The 23,163-nt window shown below is 40.3% G+C and overlaps 3 protein-coding genes across 3 annotated transcripts; all 3 read right to left on the bottom strand.

Moving 5' to 3' along the window:
- Window positions 1-635: 635 nt before the first annotated feature.
- On the bottom strand, window positions 636-9,243 carry LOC306701183 (extracellular calcium-sensing receptor-like; the record flags this gene model as incomplete). The annotated part of the gene is made up of 8 exons (XM_079166438.1): window positions 9,095-9,243; window positions 8,304-8,598; window positions 7,919-8,208; window positions 7,306-7,601; window positions 6,345-6,550; window positions 5,988-6,209; window positions 1,924-2,047; window positions 636-1,540 (listed from the first exon to the last, which is right to left on the bottom strand). The coding sequence occupies exons 1-8, from the start codon at window positions 9,199-9,201 to the stop codon at window positions 636-638; spliced, it is 2,445 nt and encodes an 814-aa protein (XP_079022564.1). The 5' UTR covers window positions 9,202-9,243.
- Window positions 9,244-10,000: 757 nt separating this feature from the next.
- Window positions 10,001-14,031, bottom strand: LOC306701182 (extracellular calcium-sensing receptor-like; the record flags this gene model as incomplete). Its single annotated transcript, XM_079166437.1, has 7 exons — window positions 10,001-10,905; window positions 10,994-11,117; window positions 11,434-11,655; window positions 11,799-11,998; window positions 12,788-13,083; window positions 13,388-13,677; window positions 13,771-14,031. The coding sequence occupies 7 exons, from the start codon at window positions 14,029-14,031 to the stop codon at window positions 10,001-10,003; spliced, it is 2,298 nt and encodes a 765-aa protein (XP_079022563.1).
- Window positions 14,032-15,875: 1,844 nt separating this feature from the next.
- On the bottom strand, window positions 15,876-21,702 carry LOC306701181 (extracellular calcium-sensing receptor-like; the record flags this gene model as incomplete). Its single annotated transcript, XM_079166436.1, has 7 exons — window positions 15,876-16,780; window positions 16,865-16,988; window positions 17,470-17,691; window positions 17,835-18,034; window positions 20,461-20,756; window positions 21,059-21,348; window positions 21,442-21,702. 7 exons carry the CDS (start codon window positions 21,700-21,702, stop codon window positions 15,876-15,878), a joined length of 2,298 nt encoding a protein of 765 aa, XP_079022562.1.
- Window positions 21,703-23,163: the final 1,461 nt, after the last annotated feature.

Raw genomic sequence — 23,163 nt, 5'->3', positions numbered from 1 at the left:
ATTTTTATTCTTTTACTTTATTTATTAACTTTCTTCTATATTTTCAGAACATGAAATAATATTTGTGAAATAAGAAAAATATCATTTTAAAAGGACTTTCACAAAACATTACAATTAATAAAAGATTTAATGTACAAAAACTTAAAATGTAAATATTTAAACAAGGTGAAAACTAAATGTTTTATCTTGAACTTCGTACTAAATGTTACTGTTGAAGCTATAATCTATAGTTGTATGTGTTTTTTGTATTCTTACCTAAAACACAGGGTGATTGTATACATGCAGTTCTGACATTGATCACAGATTGGAGTATTAATGTATGAAGTGCACATAAGCTGCAGGTGTAGAGAATCAGGTGTGTTGAACAGTTATTTGATGTGATGGAATGAGAGCTTAACTGGCATGCTTAGATTCAGAATTTGATCAATTGAAACAGAGATTCATTATTGAGGATGCTGCTATTTACATTACGCCAGTGAGCATATATGTGAAACTGTACCAACTGGACATTGGTTTATTTTTAGCCAAGAATACACATGCGAGACAAATTCTCCCTGTGTGGCCTCTGTGGCTTATGTATGTTTATTAAAAGTCCCTTCAACTGCCATCTTAGTTTTTTCAAAAAGTCAGATTTTTTAGAATTGACTTTTGTTCATTAAATGTTTCTTGGTGTTTTTCTCTGGCTTAAACAAAATGATGAAACACTTTGGAGCAAATATACACAATATGAGTCCAAAACTGGAGGCCAGAATGGCAAATATCTCCACAGCCACAGTAAATTTACCAGGAGAGCTGACATATGCTGGGATAAAGGTGACCCAGACTGCACAGAATATCAGCATGCTGAAGGTTATAAGCTTGGCTTCATTAAAATTATCAGGTAGTTTCCGGGCTAGGACTGCTAACACAAAGCAAAAGACAGCCAGCAGGCCGATGTACCCGAGCACAGCCCAGAACCCAATAGCTGAGCCTAATGCACACTCCAGGATGATTCTCTCCTTGTATGTGGTTAGGTTTTTCATTGGAAAAGGAGGACTAAGAACCAACCAAAGAGTACATATTACAACCTGAATGGATGTGAAAGACACTACAGTCATTCTTTGCTGTGGAGGACCAAACCATTTCATGACATTACGACCTGGGAGAGTGGCTTTGAATGCCATTAACACTACTATTGTTTTTCCAAGTACACAAGACATACAGAGGACGAAGGTGATCCCAAAAGCTGTGTGGCGCAGCATGCAGGACCACTCAGAGGGTTCTCCAATGAAAGTTAATGAGCATAAGAAACACAGAGTCAGAGAGAAGAGCAGCAGGAAGCTCAGCTCAGAGTTGTTGGCTCTGACAATTGGGGAAGTCCTGTGACGATGGAACACAGCCGCTGTAATAATGGTAAGACAGGCACCACCAACTGAGAATGCTGCCAGGATGATTCCTAGGCCCTCATTGAAGGAAAGAAACTCTACAGGCTTTGGGAGACAAGTGTCTCTCTTTGCATTTGGCCAAAATTCCTTGGGGCAAAGGAAACAATCAGGGGAATCTGAAAAAATAAAAACAAAGAGGGCTTTTAGCAGTCGTAGTATGTATCTGATGTTGTAAAGTAGATAATAATAACAATTATACTAATAATATTAATACAATTATAACAATTATGGTAATACATCTTATTTATAGAGCCCTTTTCGTATTACTCAAATACATTTTACACAAGTTAAAATGATAATACAAAACACACAAAAAACATATAACACAAAACAATCACATTAAGTGCAGTTCTGAAAAGGTTTTGATTCGAGATTTGAAAATGGACATTTGGTGCAGTTTTGGCTTTTTGCGGAGTGATTTCCAGTTATGGCAACTATGGAAAATACGGCCGCCGAAATGTGCCAGCATCAGTCTAATCTGCGGTAGGAAAAACAATACCTGTAGCATTGCTAATTTCTCCCTCAGGACACGGTATACAATCAAAACAGCAGATTGGTTTTCCTTTCTGCAGCACTTTACGAGTTCCTGGAGGACAGCTGTCAGTGCACACTGACACAGGCACCTGGCACATAAATACAAACAAAGTCATACATATTTAGGTGTGCTACAAAGCTCTGAGGATGAGAGGATAATTTAGCATTTTTCAAGTCCATCTAAAAACAATCCTCACATGCTGAGTGAAAGTTGTATTGATCACTGTAACCAAACTGTAAACCCTCCTAAAGCCATCTCAACAAAACTGCTCAGCGACAAAATCCACAGTTTGTTTGTAAAAAATGCATTCTTAAAATTATCTGAATCTAAAGTGAGTTTGAGTTGGACAAATATAGTGTTTCTAACTCACACAATTGGTTATTGTTTTTGTTCTCACACAGGCTCCACCCTCTACTGGAAAGAAAGCTGCAGGTCTGCTCTAAAAACAATTCTCATATGCCAATATGTTGAGTGAAAGCTTTATTGGTCACTGTAACCAAACTGTAAATGCTCCTAAAGCCATCTCAACATAACTGCTCCACAGTTTTTGTGTAAAAATGCATTCTTAAATTCATCTGAATTACATTACATTACATTCATTTAGCAGATGCTTTTATCCAAAGCGACTTACAATAAGTGTATTCAACATAGGTATTCTAGAGAACTACTAGTCACCAGAAATCATAAGTGCATATCCTTTGTTAAACAAGTATCTAAGAGCATAAACCAGAGCAAACGTACAGTGCAGGAACAAGCGAATACAATAAACAAACTAATATGAATACAATAAGTGCAACAAACTAATACGAGTACAATAAGTGCAACAAGCTAATACGAGTACAATAAGAGCAACAAGCTAATACGAGTACAATAAGTGCTAAGAGGAAGGCTCAGGGTAGCACTTCTTGAAGAGGTGGGTTTTCAGCCTGTGCCGAAAGATGGGCAGCGACTCCGCTGTCCTGACATCAGTGGGGAATTTATTCCACCATTGTGGGGCCAGGACAGAGAAAAGCCATGACCGGGTCGATCGGCAGCAGGGACCTCTGAGCGACGGGGTAACCAATCGCCCCGAGGCAGCAGAGCGAAGAGGTTGGGCGGGGATATAGGACTTGACCATGGCCTGGAGATAGGAAGGAGCTGTTCCTTTCACTGCCCTGTAGGCTAAAGTGAGTGTGAGTTGGACAAATATAGTGTTTCTAACTCACACAGTTGGTTATTGTTTTTGTTCTAACTCACACAGGCTCCACCCTCTACTGGACTCTATGGGTAAAACTCTCCTCCAATCACAAGCACACCACTGATTTACAAATTTGCATAAGCATAGCCAGCCAATCAGGACATGCTAACCAGAATATGTCTGGACCTCATAGAAGCTATAGAAGCATCCCCCGCTGAGTTGTCCTTTTCTTTTCAGTGAATTGACCACTGACTGCCTATCTCCATGGATGGAGTCGCCGCTTCAAGAACATAGTCATTATCCCTCATGTCTCAGCCTTTTTTGCCCGGGCGGTTCTTCTGTCTGCTTCAAATAACTCAGAGGGGAACATGCAAAGATCAGTGTTCAGCAGCCACCAGCTTGCCCGGTCAGTCAACCCAAGATTAAAGGCCAGAAGCGGAGGGATTACTTCTGACAATTCAATGTGATGCTGCACTGCGATGCGAGCAACTCGGAGTTCGAAATCCACACCGTCCAGTTGATTTCACAAACTAACAAAGTTGAGGTTCATTATCAACTGGAAGTGGAGCAGTCCCATCTGTGGGCAATGCTCAACACATGCAGGCTGTAGGTTCTCTGTTGGACCACTGACAGACGGCCCTGCTGCAGGCAGTCTGCAACTGCTGTGGTGGGTAAAAGTGAGGATCAGTTGTGGGGGAGGACTTGCTTGGTAGAGTGGTAAGTGAGGTGTCACGTACCTTCCCCCGTATCAGGGGCCTAAAGAGTTGGTGGACCAAGAACTCTGCTTGTAGCTCGAGGATGTTGATTTGTTGGTCCTCCATTGGGCCCCAATGGAGAACACTTTAGACCCCTGATACGGGGAAGGTACGTTTTGGTGAGGACCGACAACAGCACCATGGTGGTCTACACAAACATGCACGGAGGGGTTCAAACTGCTGCTGAGGTTGGTGGAGAAACGGTGGTTGGGGGCCCCAGAGTCCGTGTTTCTTAATGCTCTTCACGTAATCAGGGTGGGGAAGCGGAAATTGATTTGTTTTAGCCAAACAACGCAACACTGATTGGCTGCTATGGTTCTCCGTGCACAGCAGGAAAATCCACTCCACCACAGTCATGGCCAAGAAAGCTCCTTCACAGCTCTCCGCCGCTACATCTCACACCTCCACTGTTGTTGTTAGATTTCCTGTCTGCTCCTAGTGCGTGCTCCTGTTTTTCCACTGTCTAGTTTGTTGTTGAGTGTCATGTGCTTGTGTTTTGTTTTTTTGTGTCAGCCTGCAGTTTCCACCCCCGAGTTCTGCCCACTACCACACCCATCTCCGTAGGCTCAGCTGTGGTGCAGTTTTCCTCCGGCGCATCGTCAGTCTGTCCGTTTCTGAAAATTGTTTCAGTGAAGATCCTGTCCTGTCGCTCTGGCTGTCTTCAGCACTCCTGCCGCCAGAGTAGATCCTCAGGAATCACCTGTGTGAAGAGGCTGTCCAGCGTAGTACCTCGGAGTACACCTGCCGACCTCATCAACCGCTTCGTGTTTGTTTACCTGGACGACATCCTTATCTAGCCGATAATCCTGGCAATCCTGTGTAGGTCCTCGGGTTTCCACACAGTCGTGCCGTCCTGCCCATTGGAGGTCTTCAGGCGCCGGTTGCCTGCCGTGTCCACGGCCTCGACTGATCCTGTCCGGACCTTTTTCCGATGAGAGTTTGGTAGAGTTTCCCTCTCGACTCCGGAGGAGAGAAGGAGACACTTTGGCCCACTGGACACTGTGCCTCTGTTTAGCGTGTTAATCTGTAATAAATCTGCATATGAGAAATAAAATCCCTGGCTTGATTCATGAGTGTGCGTTTGGGTCTGCTTCCTACACTATCACTATCACTCAGTTGTAGAGGTTGAGTCTGTCGCAGTCGCCGGTCATTCTGGTAGCCTTAGGTCATTGCATAGAACCGTTGTATGCAGAAATGACTCTGATGATGGCGCCCCAGCCTTGAACTGTACCCCCGTTTGGGGAGGCTCGGTCTCAGGAGCCAATGCAATGGTTGCGCTGCCCACTCTGGGCCATCCTCTCCAATTTGTAGGGTAGGATAGGCTGTGCAGACCATCCAGGCTGCAAGAGCAGGATCCACCGCTGCCTGTTAAAGAGTAAAATGGTCGGGGATCCAACCTTGGTGTGAGGAAAGGTTGGTAGATCCCCTGTCTTGTGCATTTGGTTATATTCTCTCCTTTTAGCGGTTTAGGGAGCTGTCTCATGCCACTATTTAGTTGTATGCAGCAGCCATTTCTACCTGCTATGAGGGTTTTGGCAACAGACCGCTCTTTGGCTACCCTCTTGTGTAGCAGTTCTTGCAGGGGGTCAGGAGACATTGCTTGGTGATGTGTGCCTCCTCCCCACAATAGCAACTACTATTGGTGCTTAAGGCTTTGGTGTAGCATCCTTTTAAGCCTCTGGAGCGCCCCTCTCGGAAGGCATTATCATTCAAGTATTGATTACTTTTCATATAGGGACTTTGTTTTTGTAAACATAACTGTTACTGCCCTATAAACAATATTTGGATATATTTTAATTATACATTCTAATCCTGTTATGAATTTATTTGTTTTTAAAATTCTACTTTTTAAAAGCAATTATTTAGTCATGTAGAAAAGAAGAGTATAGATAATAGTTGCCCATAGTTGTACTAAAATCCTCAAGATAACTCTCCCTACCTGAAGGCCACCGTACATCTCCAGCACACTTGGAAAGGGAGGGGTGAGCAGAGATGTATTTAGTTGGTTGCAATCTGCAACACACTACTAGATGACACTAAATCTTACACACTGGGCCTTTAAGTTAAAATTTGAACATTGCTTTTAAATGCCTTACTTGTGTGCCACCCTCCACCCAGGTGAGGTTCCTGTTGATTCGGAATTCTTGGCCCACAGGCAGTGATGCATCGTAGTGCCCTACTGTCACCAACTCAATGTAGCCACTCTCAGTTTTTTGCCAATTAACCAGCTCGTATGTGGCCACAGTATCCCCGTTGGCATCAAATGACACATCATAACCATTTTGGGAAAAATTTACATTTTTCAGCTGAGTAAGAACCTGTGAGGATGAGGTAAAAGAAGACAAAAGGCAAAGATTTGTGTAATGTAAGATAAAATGAATATATAATTTCAAAAAAGGTACACTATAGAGAAAAAAGGACATAGTGGTGTTGACATATTTGTTTTGACTGACCTGTTTGGACTCTATGCTGGTGAATTTGACACACTGGGTTATAGAGTTTGTTTCCTGACACATTGCATTATGAATGGCATGTGCTATTGCATAAACAGCCTTGTACACCATGTTAGTGATTCGGAGCTGAGATGTGTCAGTATACGGGCTCCGGATCATCTCTATGTCTTCAGTTCCATCACATGCATTTTGTTCTGTGGCTGATCCTAAAAACACACAAAGACACAATGATATTATATTATAATTCATCTGTATGTTTTTCTTTTTTGTTTGGTTTTTGTTTCATCTAACCTGCAAAATGTGCCTTGCAGAAAAGTGTATACTTGCATTGTTTTAATTTGGAAGTAAAACTTGATTTTGCATTATATGTCAAAGCACTGTTTTGCAGACATGCCTTTTTATCTGGCCCAATTATTTATTTTTACCTACATGTATACCAGCTGAGTAACCAGACAATTAGTCATGTATAAAATTCAAAAAGGTATTTTCCTTCAATGAGATTCTGACATGATATTTTCAAATGAATTTCAAATAAATAAATTATCTGAAATCACTGTCGGTAAAATAGCTTAGAACTACATGAATACTCACATACAGTATATACCTGTAACTGATACAAGCAAGTAGGCTAAGTAAAAATGTTTGTACTTTATTAAGCTTCCTGGAGACTGTCAATTTAATGTGTGCTTTTGTTCAGGGCTTCAGTGTTGACATTGTGAAACTAGTGCAGCCAAATTAATACAAACCACAAAAAAAGAGATTATTCACAGAGATGCACCTTATGTCCATAACATGTCTTTGTCCAATATGAATAGATTTCTCTGTTAATCTACAGTTAAAGCAGCTGTAAACATTTTAACACACAAAGCTTTGATTAGACTATATGAAACGAATACCGGAACACACACAAGGACCCAACTGTGGTTATCTTTTGTGTTAAAGATCAGCCAAACTTTCTTACTTTGTCCCAGCCTGCAGTTGAATTCATCCTCCCAGAACTCAGTAAGCACTGGAGAGGCCACCACTTTAGAGGGAGAGAGGTCCAGCAGGAAGTCTCTCAGACCAGGGATGATAGATTTCTCAATGCCAAATCCGATTGTTCCAGCACAGAAGCTGAACCTCAGCATGTCTGGGTCAGTTACCCAGGACTCACTGCCTATCCACTGGCGAGGTGGAGAGGGCTTGAGTGACAGCTCCTCCAGCAGAATACTCAAGTCTCCGGTGGTCGTAAATGCCACAACAACCATAGCTGTCGACCTGGAGAGAAATTATGCTGCATTATAATATCAATATGAAAAAATAACTTTTAAAATGATTTATCAAGATAATTAACACAAACACATATGGGATACTTTAGTTTTTTTGTGTTAATGTGCAGTATTGCTCCACTTCTATAAAATCACTCTTAGGTCCTCTAATTGAGAAAAATTAACAAAAGAATACATTTCCAATTTGACAGGAGGATAAGAAAATGATCTTCTATCTTCTATGTACAGAAAATTGTTGTGGATTTGTGTGCAGAAGGTCAGTATGAGCACAGGGGACAAAAGCACATAATCAGTGAACGTAGAAACCTGCGGATAATTTCAGCTATTCTCTGGATCCTGCTACGTGGGTGTGTTCGATAGAAAGATTCAGAGTATTCCACACAGATCCCCTCTTTGTGCGCAGCATTCAGGAAAGACGCCATGCCATTGTTTCCATAATCCGAATCCGATCGGATGGCACCTATCCAAGTCCAACCAAAGTGTTTTACCAGTTTGGCCAGCGCGTCAGCCTGGAACTGGTCACTCGGGATAGTTCTGAAGAAACTCGGGTACTGCTGCTTATCGGACAGGCATGCACAAGTGGCAAAGTGGCTCACCTAAAGCAACAAAATAGTATAATGTTTTAACAGGAAGGGCAAAAAATATCACTGGTCTGTTTAACACATAGTTTGCAGAAATTCAAAATATTTACTTGAGGAATGTTAAAGGGCCCGATGATGCGCGACATGCTGATGGATGGCGTGGACCCAGACTCACCGACGATGGCCATCACCGTACCAGATTGTGAGCAATTGTCGCCTGTATAAAACACTGGGTCCAAGCCGCTTGATAGCTGGAATGCCACATGCACCGCCACAGGCACAGAGGCACACGAGTCGTAGATCTGATAACCGAGTTTGATGCCCGGCAGCAGCTCCGTGCTGTTGTTAATCTCCTCGATGGCGAAGATCATTGCACGTGAGAAGCGCAGTTCACGGGCATCAATGCTGCACACAGACACTTGTATCACTGTTTAAAATATAGCTTACATATGATGAGGAAAATTGACTAATTCGAAAGAAATACATAATTTCGGAGAATTGTCATTCAAAGTTATGGACAAGAAGAGATGGCTGCACTGCATGTATCATCCACAATTACATCAAAGAAAATAGGAAACAAAAATAATATAAGATAGTAGTCCAAAATTCATGTGAATTTGAATGCAATAGTCAATTTAACCTAAACTCTTCATTTGGGTTTATACTGTTTAATAGGTAAAAATAGTTGATAAACTTAATATCATCAATTAAAAAACACAACAATGGTCATCTCTAAATAGTCATACTCTACTATTGTAGTAATTATGATACCTAAAATTGTAAGGAAAATTACTGATTTTATAACGTTTTCAGTAAAGAAAACATGCAAAAGTACAAATCAATACATTTCCATCCCCACAGAGTAACATCCTCTTAGCCCCCACTTCTGCCTCTTACTAACCTCCCCGAGCATTTAAGTGGCTCAGGCATGGTGGTGTAGTTATGCTTAACTGTGTGCACATAGTGGTGTATGGACAAAACACCACCAATAACATAGTCACCATCCATTGAGAATGCAGGTAGACGAGTGGTACCCTGGAGCTTGCATTGAACCGATGAAGCCTCAGAGCTGAGCCCAGCCCTTTGTTTCACACCATCCCCAGAACCATTCATGACAAGAGCTGAGTTCAGCTCACACAAACACAGCAATAGGATCAGACCAATAAAGAGAGGTGACATCTCCATCCCTTAACTGTGCTCATGTGGGCATACTGTGTTTTCACAGGTTAATATAGATTTTCAGATTGAAGCTTCCATCCGACAGTACGTCAGCTTACTGTACGTCAGAGAGAAGATGCTCTTACCCAATGGTCTTTGATGAACTGTTGTACAATTTCTTTTTTGTGAAATGTGTGCACAATATACTCTGCTCTAAGTGCTATATTTCTTTTCTCTTCTTTTAAAGTTACCATTATAAACACTAAATATCTTCTTAATTATCTCTATAACATTACACCTTTTTGTTGTGTTTTAGCTCATATTACAGTTAAGCCTAAAAAATGGGTTTTGTGTGGTTAAATCACATGTTAAATAATGCCAACACATAAATATTAATGAAGTAGCACTAAGTTTATGAAAGCGAAAGAAACACACATTTATGTTTTTATTTTTTTACTTTATTTATTAACTTTCTTCTATATTTTCAGAACTTAATAAAATAATATTTGTGAAATAAGAAAAATATCATTTTAAAACTACTTTCACAAAACATTACAATAAAAAAAAATTAAATGTACAAAAACTTAAAATGTAAATATATAAAAGTCCCTTCACCTGCCATCCTAGTTTTTTCAAAAAGTCAGATTTTTTAGAATTGACTTTTGTTCATTAAATGTTTCTTGGTGTTTTTCTCTGGCTTAAACAATATGATGAAACACTTTGGAGCAAATATACACAATATGAGTCCAAAACTGGAGGCCAGAATGGCAAATATCTCCACAGCCACAGTAAATTTACCAGGAGAGCTGACATATGCTGGGATAAAGGTGACCCAGACTGCACAGAATATCAGCATGCTGAAGGTTATAAGCTTGGCTTCATTAAAATTATCAGGTAGTTTCCGGGCTAGGACTGCTAACACAAAGCAAAAGACAGCCAGCAGGCCGATGTACCCGAGCACAGCCCAGAACCCAATAGCTGAGCCTAATGCACACTCCAGGATGATTCTCTCCTTGTATGTGGTTAGGTTTTTCAATGGAAAAGGAGGACTAAGAACCAACCAAAGTATACATATTACAACCTGAATGAACGTGAAAGACAGTACAGTCATTCTTTGCTGTGGAGGACCAAACCATTTCATGACATTACGACCTGGGAGAGTGGCTTTGAATGCCATTAACACTACTATTGTTTTTCCAAGAACACAAGACATACAGAGGACGAAGGTGATCCCAAAAGCTGTGTGGCGCAGCATGCAGGACCACTCAGAGGGTGCTCCAATGAAAGTTAATGAGCATAAGAAACAGAGAGTCAGAGAGAAGAGCAGCAGGAAGCTCAGCTCAGAGTTGTTGGCTCTGACAATTGGGGAAGTCCTGTGACGATGGAACACAGCTGCTGTTATAATGGTAAGACAGGCACCACCAACTGAGAATGCTGCCAGGATGATTCCCAGGGCCTCATTGAAGGAAAGAAACTCTACAGGCTTTGGGAGACAAGTGTCTCTCTTTGTATTAGGCCAAAATTCCTTGGAACAAGGGAAACAATCAGGGGAATCTGAAAAAATAAAAACAAAAAATGTCTTTTAGCAGTCGTACTCGATATTTTATGTTGTGCAGTAGATATGCAGAAGGAAAAACAATACCTGTAGCATTGCTAATCTCTCCATCAGGACACGGTATACAGTCATAACAGCAGATGGGTTTTCCTTTCTGCAGCACTTTCCGGGTTCCTGCAGGACAGCTATCAGAGCACACTGACACAGGCACCTGGCACATGGACACAAAAAAATTCACACATATTCAGGTGTGCTTCGAAGCGCTGATGATTAAAGGATAGGCTCAGAAGCTCTTCCAAAGTTTGTCTTTTTGGACAAAGTCCTGTTTTTTGTTACTATTCCTCTGCCGCAACTCAGCAAGGGAACTCTTTAGTTGAAACTATTAAGTGGGATGTGAGACTGAAAATGCTGTAACTTTAGAACAGATCTCTTCACAGCCAGTATGGACTGGAGGAACAGGGACCAATAACACTTATCACCAAATTTTTAATTGGAATATGTTATAATATTAATTTTGGGCTCCCTACTTGTGTGCCACCCTCCACCCAGGTGAGGTTCCTATTGATATGGAATTCCCGGCCCACCGGCAGTGATGCATCGTAGTGCCCTACTGTCACCAACTCAATGCTACCACTCTCACTTTGTTGCCAGTTAATCAGCTCGTATGTGGCCACAGGATCCCCGTTGGCATCAAATGACACATCATGACCATTTTGGGAAAACTTTACTTTCTTCAGCTGAGTGAGAACCTGTGAGGATGAAGTAACGGAAGAGAGTGAGGGCGAGAAATAAAACAATGTACTTTATACTAAAATGAGTATTTCATTTAGGAAACTGTACAGTATAGCAAAAAAAGGACATTGAGGTTGTTCACTTAATTGTCTGGACTGACCTGTTTTGACTTTATGCTGGTGAATTTGTCACATTGAGTTATAGAGTGTGTTTCCTGACACACTGCATTATGAATGGCATGTGCTATTGCATAAGTAGCCTTGTACACCATGTTAGTGATTCGGAGCTGAGATGTGTCAGTGTACGGGCTCCGGATCGTCTCTATGTCTTCAGTTCCATCGCACGCATTTTTTTCTGTGGCTGATCCAAAAAACACACAAAGACAGGGAGGTTTTTTTAGCCTTGACAATTACATCATTCTTTCTGAACTATAATGTTCTTTTTTGGTTTCATTTAACCTGCTAAACGTGTTTTGTAGAAACTCGTATATCTACAGTATATTCTTCTAATTCCCTTATAAAACCTGCTTATTTTCCATTACATTTCAAAACACTTTTTCGTACAGCACATTTTTGCTGTTTTTATTTTAATTTTATTAATAGTTTGTGTTTCAGTTTCTATCTGGCTCTGTTTTGTTTTTTAACCTTGTATATGTCAGCTCATGTTGTAAGGCAAACAAATGTATTTTCCTTTAATTGTATACTGACTTGACCAATTTAAATGCCTTTTAAACGAATAAATGATTTGAAATCCACGTCAATACAATAGTATATTTAGACCAACATACATATTTACATATACTGTAACTGATATACACTAGAAAGTACAATTTTTTTTACATTTTTTAGATTGGTGGCCTAAAGACTGTCTGTATAGTTTGTGCTTGTGTTCAGGACTTTAGTGTTGACATCTCATTTAAGCCAGCAGAATGCCTTAACTTGACCTGAAAGTTCCTCTTATCAAGTTTATTAACAGAGATGCACCTTATTTTCACGTCATGTCTTTGTTCAATAACAATAGATTTCCCTTTATATCACTCTGGGGTTTAAAGCAGCTGCTGCTCCACTCAGACAGAATAAAAAAACACAACACAGACAATGACCCATCTGTAAGTGTCAGTTATGTTAAAGATCAGCCAAACTTTCTTACTTTGTCCCAGCCTGCAGTTGAATTCATCCTCCCAGAACTCAGTAAGCACTGGAGAGGCCGCCACTTTAGAGGGAGAGAGGTCCAGCAGGAAGTCTCTCAGACCTGGGATGACAGATTTCTCAATGCCAAATCCGATTGTTCCAGCACAGAAGCTGAACCTCAGCATGTCTGGGTCAGTTACCCAGGACTCAGTGCCTATCCACTGGCGAGGTGGAGAGGGCTTGAGTGACAGCTCCTCCAGCAGAATCCTCAAGTCTCCAGGAGATGTAAATGCCACAATAACCACAGCTGTCGACCTGGAGAGAAATTACAGTGCATTGTATTATACCGATATAAACAAAATATATTACTAAATATTTGTACATATGTATGGAGATAGTTAAAACTGTTTTTGGTCCCACTGAGTATTATCATAATAAAGATCATTAACAAATACGAGATAAATACAAGTGACAGAAAAAAAAGATACATTTCCAATGTGCCTGTAAGATGACAAAATACTCTTCTGTCTTATATTTGCAGAACATTGTTGTGGATTTGTGTGCAGAAGGTCAGTATGAGCACAGGGGACAAAAGCAAATAATCAGTGAACGTAGAAACCTGCGGATAATTTCAGCTACTCTCTGGATCCTGCTACGTGAGTGTGTTCGATAGAAAGATTCAGAGTATTCCACACAGATCCCCTCTTTGTGTGCTGCGTTCAGGAAAGACGCCATGCCATTGTTTCCATAATCCGAATCCGATCGGATGGCACCTATCCAAGTCCAACCAAAGTGTTTTACCAGTTTGGCCAGCGCGTCAGCCTGGAACTGGTCACTCGGGATAGTTCTGAAGAAACTCGGGTACTGCTGCTTATCAGACAGGCATGCACAAGTGGCAAAGTAACTCACCTAAATGAATACAACAGTGTAATCATTTATCAGGAAGGGCAAAAAATAGCACTCATCTATTAAACATAGTTTGCAAAACTTAAAAATATTTACTTGAGGAATGTTAAAGGGCCCGATGATGCGCGACATGCTGATGGATCGTGTGGACCCAGACTCACCAACAATGGCCATCACCGTACCAGATTGTGAGCAATTGTCGCCTGTATAAAACACTGGGTCCAAGCCGCTTGATAGCTGGAATGTCACATGCACCGCCACAGGCACAGAGGCGCACGAGTCGTAGATCTGATAACCGAGTTTGATGCCCGGCAGCAGCTCTGTGCTGTTGTTAATCTCCTCGATGGCGAAGATCATTGCACGTGAAAAGCGCAATTGACGCGAATTAATGCTGTACATGGACAAACACACACACACACACACACACACACACACACACACACACACACACACACACACACACACACACACACACACAAACAAACTGTTTAAATATGGCCTACATATGGGGACAATACAGAATTTTAACAGAAACACATAATACAGGAGAACTGAACACCAAAAAGCACAAACGCAATAGGATATCAGTCCCAAATGCACAATAATCTTAATGCACGGATTTACAATAGTTAGCTTTTTCTAAACTCTAATTTTAGTGTTCATAATGTATTCTGTGAAAAAATACAAAAAATCTACTCCAGTCCTCTACTATTTTTTGGATATAATACATACTTTTTTATGGCCAAATACTAATGCATTACAATTAAAATAAAAGTATATAAACATTTCCATCCCCACAGAGTAACATCCTCTTAGCCCCCACATCTCCCTCATACTAACCTCCCTGAGCATCTATGTGGCTCAGGCATGGTGGTGTAGTTATGCTTAAATGTGTGCGCATAGTGGTGTATGGGCAAAACACCACCAATAATGTAGTCACCATCCATTGAGAATGCAGGTTGACGAGTTGTACCCTGGAGCTTGCATTGAACCGATGAAGCCTCAGTGCTGAGCCCAACACCAGTCCTCTCCTCTGTAAGCCAAGCCCTTTGTTTCACACCATCCCCAGAACCATTCAAGGCAAGAGCTGAGTTCAGCTCACACAAACCCAGCAATACAATCAGACCAATAAAGAGAGGTGACATCTCCATCCCTCAACTGTGCTCATGTGGGCATACTGTGTTTTCACAGGTTAATATAGATTTTCAGATTCAAGCTTCCATCCGACAGTACGTCAGCTTACTGTACGTCAGAGAGAAGATGCTCTTACCCAATGGTCTTTGATTAACTCTTGTCCGTCTTTTTTTGTGAAATGTGTGCACAATATACTCTGCTCTAAGTGCTGTTTTTATTTTCTCTTCTTTTAAAGTTACCATTATAAACACTAAATATCTTCTTAATTATCTCTGTAACATTACACCTTTTTGCTGTGTTTTAGCTCATATTACAGTTAAGCCCAACAAATGGGTTGTTTGTGTTGTTAAATCGCATGTTAAATAATGCCAACACATAAATATTAATAAAGTAGCACTGAGTTGATAAAAGGGAAAGAAACACACATTTACATTGTTATTGATTTACTTTATTTATTCACTTTCTTCTATATTTTCAGAACTTGATCAAATAATATTTGTGAAATAGGAAAATAATGTTAAAAGGACTTTCACAAATCAACAGTACAATTACTAAAACATTTAATGTACAAAAACTTAAAATGTAAATATTTAAACAAGGTGAAAACTGAATGTTTTATCGTTAACCTTTTACTGAATGTTGCTGTTGAAGCTATAATCTAGTGTTGTGTATGTTTTGTAGTCTTACCTAAAACACAGGGCGATTATATACATGCAGTTCTGACATTGATCACAGATTGGAGTATTAATGTATGAAGTGCACATAGGCTCCAGGTGATGAGAATCAGGTGTGTTGAACAGTTATTTTATGTGATGGAGTGAGAGCTTAACTGGCATGCTTAGATTCAGAATGTGATCAATTGAAACAGAGATTCATTATTGAGGATGCTGCTATTTACATTACGCCAGTGAGCATATATGTGAAACTGTGCCAACTGCACATTGGTTTATTTTTAGCCAAGAATACACATGCGAGACAAATTCTCCCTGTGTGGCCTCTGTGGCTTATGTATGTTTATTAAAAGTCCCTTCAACTGCCATCCTAGTTTTTTCAAAAAGTCAGATTTTTTAGAATTGACTTTTGTTCATTAAATGTTTCTTGGTGTTTTTCTCTGGCTTAAACAAAATGATGAAACACTTTGGAGCAAATATACACAATATGAGTCCAAAACTGGAGGCCAGAATGGCAAATATCTCCACAGCCACAGTAAATTTACCAGGAGAGCTGACATATGCTGGGATAAAGGTGACCCAGACTGCACAGAATATCAGCATGCTGAAGGTTATAAGCTTGGCTTCATTAAAATTATCAGGTAGTTTCCGGGCTAGGACTGCTAACACAAAGCAAAAGACAGCCAGCAGGCCGATGTACCCGAGCACAGCCCAGAACCCAATAGCTGAGCCTAATGCACACTCCAGGATGATTCTCTCCTTGTATGTGGTTAGGTTTTTCATTGGAAAAGGAGGACTAAGAACCAACCAAAGAATACATATTACAACTTGAATGAACGTGAAAGACACTACAGTCATTCTTTGCTGTGGAGGACCAAACCATTTCATGACATTACGACCTGGGAGAGTGGCTTTGAATGCCATTAACACTACTATTGTTTTTCCAAGAACACAAGACATACAGAGGACGAAGGTGATCCCAAAAGCTGTGTGGCGCAGCATGCAGGACCACTCAGAGGGTGCTCCAATGAAAGTTAATGAGCATAAGAAACACAGAGTCAGAGAGAAGAGCAGCAGGAAGCTCAGCTCAGAGTTGTTGGCTCTGACAATTGGGGAAGTCCTGTGACGATGGAACACAGCCGCTGTTATAATGGTAAGACAGGCACCACCAACTGAGAATGCTGCCAGGATGATTCCTAGGCCCTCATTGAAGGAAAGAAACTCTACAGGCTTGGGGAGACAAGTGTCTCTCTTTGCATTTGGCCAAAATTCCTTGGAACAAGGACAACAATCAGGGGAATCTTAAAGAAAAAAAAAAATGTATTATAGCAGTCGTACTCGATATTTGATGTTGTGCAGTAGATATGCAGAAGGAAAAACAATACCTGTAGCATTGCTGATCTCTCCATCAGGACACGGTATACAGTCATAACAGCAGATGGGTTTTCCTTTCTGCAGCACTTTCCGGGTTCCTGCAGGACAGCTATCAGAGCACACTGACACAGGCACCTGGCACATGGACACAAACAAATTCACACATATTCAGGTGTGCTTCGAAGCACCTATGATTAAAGGATAGGTTCAGATCTGTCTAAAAACAATACTTGCATGTTAATATGTGTATTGTTTACATGTGTTTTGTCAATGCAGCTGCTGGTGGAAAAAATCCACAGTAGTGTAGAAAATGCGTTCTAAAGTCCAGCTAAAGCCAAAATGAGGCTTCAGAAGTCTGGCTTGGACAAAGCAAATGTTTATCTCCCAAAGTTCATCTTTTTGGACAAAGTCCTGTTTTTTGTTACTATTCCTCTGCCGCAACTCAGCAAGGGAACTCTTTAGTTGAAACTATTAAGTGGGATGTGAGACTGAAAATGCTGTAACTTTAGAACAGATCTCTTCACAGCCAGTATGGACTGGCGGAACAGGGACCAATAACACTTATCACTAAATTTTAAATTGGAATATGTTATAATATTAATTTTGGGCTCCCTACTTGTGTGCCACCCTCCACCCAGGTGAGGTTCCTATTGATATGGAATTCCCGGCCCACCGGCAGTGATGCATCGTAGTGCCCTACTGTCACCAACTCAATGCTACCACTCTCACTTTGTTGCCAGTTAATCAGCTCGTATGTGGCCACAGGATCCCCGTTGGCATCAAATGACACATCATAACCATTTTGGGAAAACTTTACTTTCTTCAGCTGAGTGAGAACCTGTGAGGATGAAGTAACGGAAGACGGTGAGGGCGAGAAATAAAACAATGTACTTTATACTAAAATGAGTATTTCAATTTGGAAACTGTACAGTTTTGATAAAAGAGGACATTGAGGTTGTTCACTTAATTGTTTGGACTGACCTGTTTTGACTTTATGCTGGTGAATTTGTCACATTGAGTTATAGAGTGTGTTTCCTGACACACTGCATTATGAATGGCATGTGCTATTGCATAAGCAGCCTTGTACACCATGTTAGTGATTCGGAGCTGAGATGTGTCAGTGTACGGGCTCCGGATCGTCTCTATGTCTTCAGTTCCATCGCACGCATTTATTTCTGTGGCTGATCCAAAAAACACACAAAGACAGGGAGGTTTTTTTAGCCTTGACAATTTCATCATTCTTTCTGAACTATAATGTTCTTTTTTGGTTTCATTTAACCTGCTAAACGTGTTTTGTAGAAACTCGTATATCTACAGTATATTCTTCTAATTCCCTTATAAAACCTGCTTATTTTCCATTACATTTCAAAACACTTTTTCGTACAGCACAGTTTTGCTGTTTTTATTTTAGTTTTTTTTAATAGTTGCTGTTTCAGTTTGTATCTGGCTCTGTTTTGTTTTTTAACCTTGTATATGTCAGCTCATGTTGTAAGGCAAACAAATGTATTTTCCTTTAATTGTATACTGACTTGACCAGTTTAAATGCCTTTTAAACGAATAAATGATTTGAAATCCATGTCAATACAACAGTATATTTAGACCAACATACATATTTACATATATACTGTAACTGATACATACTAGAAAGTACAATATTTTTGACATTTTTTAGCTTGGTGGCCTAAAGACTGTCTGTATAGTTTGTGCTTGTGTTCAGGACTTTAGTGTTGACATCTCATTTAAGCCAGCAGAGTGCCTTAACTTGACCTGAAAGATCTTCATACACTGAAAAAAATGTTGTGTTGGATTTACTTAATTTTTTTCAGGTAAGTGGTCGCACGAAATAAATGTATCTAAATCCAGATATATATTTTAAGTTGACTTTACTTAATTTATATTCATAATATTACCTCAACTATTTTGAGTAAAGTTTACTCACTATGTTCATGTTCAGTATACTCAAATGTATTATGTAACCTCAATTACTATTTACCTTTTTTGTTTTAGTAGATTGAGATCAATTTAATGGTTTAATTTCTACAAACTAAAATTAAGTTTGATTTAGTTAAACATTTTTAGCTATTACTAGTATCTTAACTTTCAATTAGTGCTGTGCGATATGACCCAAAATGTATATCACGGTATTTTGCACAACTTTGACGGTACCACGGTATATCACGGTATTCTTTTCAAACTCTTACACCTCACCATAAGGCCAAGCGTGCAGAAAAGAAACACTCTTATTTCAATATTTTCGCAGCACTGGTCTAGAAATGCGGTCTATTCAGCAATTTCAATTGCTAAAAGTGACTGGAGATTTTCACACATAGATTCTCAAGAGATCTGCTCTATAATGTCTTTCCTTGTCTCTCCTCCCTGTGTCACGGTGTGGGTACATCTCACTGGAGTAAGGAAACGTTTCAGAATACCCTTATTTGATTGGCTAAACTGCATCACGTGACGTGATTTACAACGCATTGGTCGGCGTTTTTCCTGCACCGCTTAACAAGCGCCTTAACAAGCGCCGTAAATGCTGGAAAGGAGCGTGAATGAGTGCGTTGCATAATGCAAAGGCCCGCAACCCACTGAAAACGGGTCCGCGGCGACCCACCAGTTGAGAATCTCTGGTCTGCAGGATCGTGACGAGCGGTGAACAGCTGTTCGTGTGGCGTGTCTTCCGTCTCTTCCGCTTTCCTTCACCTACATTCCCCTGGGTCCTAAGTCCCTCCCTTTACAGCGTCTTATCACCCTCTATATACCAACGTACATCTATTACAAATGCCACACATATTAAACGTAATCAGCGTTGCATATGTGTCAAACTCTGTCGGTGCATCTCCGAGCTGTCTATGTTCATCCTGCATCAATCTGTTCTGTTCTTTAATGTAACGTTGTGCACGTGATGAGCCTCTCCCAGCTGTTAGCAGACTGTTGTGCTAGCAGGCGAGTGAGCTGTACCCAGCATGCAGTTCGGCGGTGAAATTTTATAAATGTACAATTATTAGTGTTACAAATTGTTTCTATGTCACAAACTGTTGTGTCGTGGTGTTTTGCCCTGTTAAATAGCGTTAGTTGTGGGTTATTCATTGTTGTGTTATAAAGTTAGAACCATGATCAAGGGTCCCTCTTAATACAGTTCATAAAATTAGAGTGAAAACAATCACGCCCCCAGAATTTGAATTTCTAGCAGTCTGCCCATGCGCAGACAGGAAAACGTGTGGAAATTAAATTGTACATATTTTTTTCTCATTACTTTTACCTGAATGGAATTAACTCATTTTAAACGAGCGCAGAACATTTTGAGATTAATTAAAAAAGATACGCAGGATTCAATTACACATTAAAATCGATTAAATAAACTAGATTAAGACATGTAACATTTACAAGGGGGCCGAATCATTTTTTTCAGTGTATCAAGTTATATTATTGACAGAGATGCACCATATTTTCACGTCATGTCATTGTTCATTAACAATAGATTTCCCTTTAAATCACTCTGGGGTTTAAAGCAGCTGCTGCTCCACTCAGACAGAATAAAAAAACACAACACAGACAATGACCCATCTGTAAGTGTCAGTTATGTTAAAGATCAGCCAAACTTTCTTACTTTGTCCCAGCCTGCAGTTGAATTCATCCTCCCAGAACTCAGTAAGCACTGGAGAGGCCGCCACTTTAGAGGGAGAGAGGTCCAGCAGGAAGTCTCTCAGACCTGGGATGATAGATTTCTCAATGCCAAATCCGATTGTTCCAGCACAGAAGCTGAACCTCAGCATGTCTGGGTCAGTTACCCAGGACTCACTGCCTATCCACTGGCGAGGTGGAGAGGGCTTGAGTGACAGCTCCTCCAGCAGAATCCTCAAGTCTCCAGGAGATGTAAATGCCACAATAACCACAGCTGTCGACCTGGAGAGTAATTACAGTGCATTGTATTATACCGATATAAACAAAATATATTACTAAATATTTGTACATATGTATGGAGATAGTTAAAACTGTTTTTGGTCCCACTGAGTATTTTCATAACAAAGATCATTAACAAATATGAGATAAATACACGTGACAGAAAAAAAGATACATTTCCAATTTGCCTCCAAGATGAGAAAATATTCTTCTGTCTTATATTTGCAAAACATTGTTGTGGATTTGTGTGCAGAAGATCAGTGCAACCACAGGGACAAAAGCAAATAATCAGTGAACGTAGCAACCTGCGGATAATTTCAGCTACTCTCTGGATCCTGCTACGTGGGTGTGTCCGATGGAAAGATTCGGAGTATTCCACACAGATCCCCTCTTTGTGTGCTGCTTTCAGGAAAGACGCCATGCCGTTGTTTCCATAATCCGAATCCGATCGGATGGCACCTATCCAAGTCCAACCAAAGTGTTTTACCAGTTTGGCCAGCGCGTCAGCCTGGAACTGGTCACTCGGGATAGTTCTGAAGAAACTCGGGTACTGCTGCTTATCAGACAGGCATGCACAAGTGGCAAAGTAACTCACCTAAATGAATACAACAGTGTAATCATTTATCAGGAAGGGCAAAAAATAGCACTCATCTATTAAACACAGTTTGCAGAAATAAAAAATATTTACTTGAGGAACGTTAAAGGGCCCGATGATGCGCGACATGCTGATGGATGGCGTGGACCCAGACTCACCAACAATGGCCATCACCGTACCAGATTGTGAGCAATTGTCGCCTGTATAAAACACTGGGTCCAAGCCGCTTGATAGCTGGAATGCCACATGCACCGCCACAGGCACGGAGGCGCACGAGTCGTAGATCTGATAACCGAGTTTGATGCCCGGCAGCAGCTCCATGCCGTTGTTAATCTCCTCGATGGCGAAGATCATTGTGCGTGAAAAGCGCAGTTCACGGGAGTTAATGCTGTACACGGACAACACACACACACACACACACACACACACACACACACACACACACACACACACACACACACACACACACACACACACACACTGTTTAAATATGGCTTACATATGGGGACGATACACAATTTTAACAGAAACACATTATACAGGAGAACTGAACACCAAAAAGCACAACACGCAATAGGATATCAGTCTCAAATGCACAATAATCTTAATGCACGGATTTACAATAGTTAGCTATTTTAAACTCTAATTTTAGTGTTCATAATGTATTCTGTTAAAAAATACAAAAAATCTACTCCAGTCCTCTATTATTTTTTGGATATAATACATACTTTTTTATGGCCAAATACCAATGCATTACAATTACAATAAAAGTATATAAACATTTCCATCCCCACAGAGTAACATCCTCTTAGCCCCCACATTTCCCTCTTACTAACCTCCCTGAGCATCTTATTGGCTCAGGCATGGTGGTGTAGTTATGCTTCACTGTGTGCATGTTGTAATGTATGGAGAAAACACCGCCAATAACGTAGTCACCATCCATTGAGAATGCAGGTTGACGAGTGGTACCCTGGAGCTTGCATTGAACCGATGAAGCCTCAGTGCTGAGCCCAACACCAGTCCTCTCCTCTGTAAGCCAAGCCCTTTGTTTCACACCATCCCCAGAACCATTCAAGGCAAGAGCTGAGCTCAGCTCACACAAACCCAGCAATACAATCAGACCAATAAAGAGAGGTGACATCTCCATCCCTCAACTGTGCTCATGTGGGCATACTGTGTTTTCACAGGTTAATATAGATTTTCAGATTCAAGCTTCCATCCGACAGTACGTCAGCTTACTGTACGTCAGAGAGAAGATGCTCTTACCCAATGGTCTTTGATTAACTCTTGTCCGTCTTTTTTTGTGAAATGTGTGCACAATATACTCTGCTCTAAGTGCAATATTTATTTTCTCTTCTTTTAAAGTTACCATTATAAACACTAAATATCTTCTTAATTATCTCTGTAACATTACACCTTTTTGCTGTGTTTTAGCTCATATTACAGTTAAGCCCAACAAATGGGTTGTTTGTGTTGTTAAATCGCATGTTAAATAATGCCAACACTTAAATATTAATAAAGTAGCACTGAGTTGATAAAAGGGAAAGAAACACACATTTACATTGTTATTTTTTTCCTTTATTTATTCACTTTCTTCTATATTTTCAGAACTTGATAAAATAATATTTTTGAAATAGGAAAATAATGTTAAAAGGACTTTCACAAATCAACATTACAATTACTAAAACATTTAATGTACAAAAACTTAAAATGTAAATATTTAAACAAGGTGAAAACTGAATGTTTTATCGTTAACTTTATACTGAATGTTGCTGTTGAAGCTATAATCTAGTGTTGTGTATGTTTTGTATTCTT

Source organism: Pholis gunnellus (assembly GCF_910591455.1).
Source record: "Pholis gunnellus genome assembly, chromosome: 9".
Taxonomy (NCBI): domain Eukaryota; kingdom Metazoa; phylum Chordata; class Actinopteri; order Perciformes; family Pholidae; genus Pholis; species Pholis gunnellus.
This window is presented reverse-complemented; position numbering and strand designations above follow the sequence as displayed.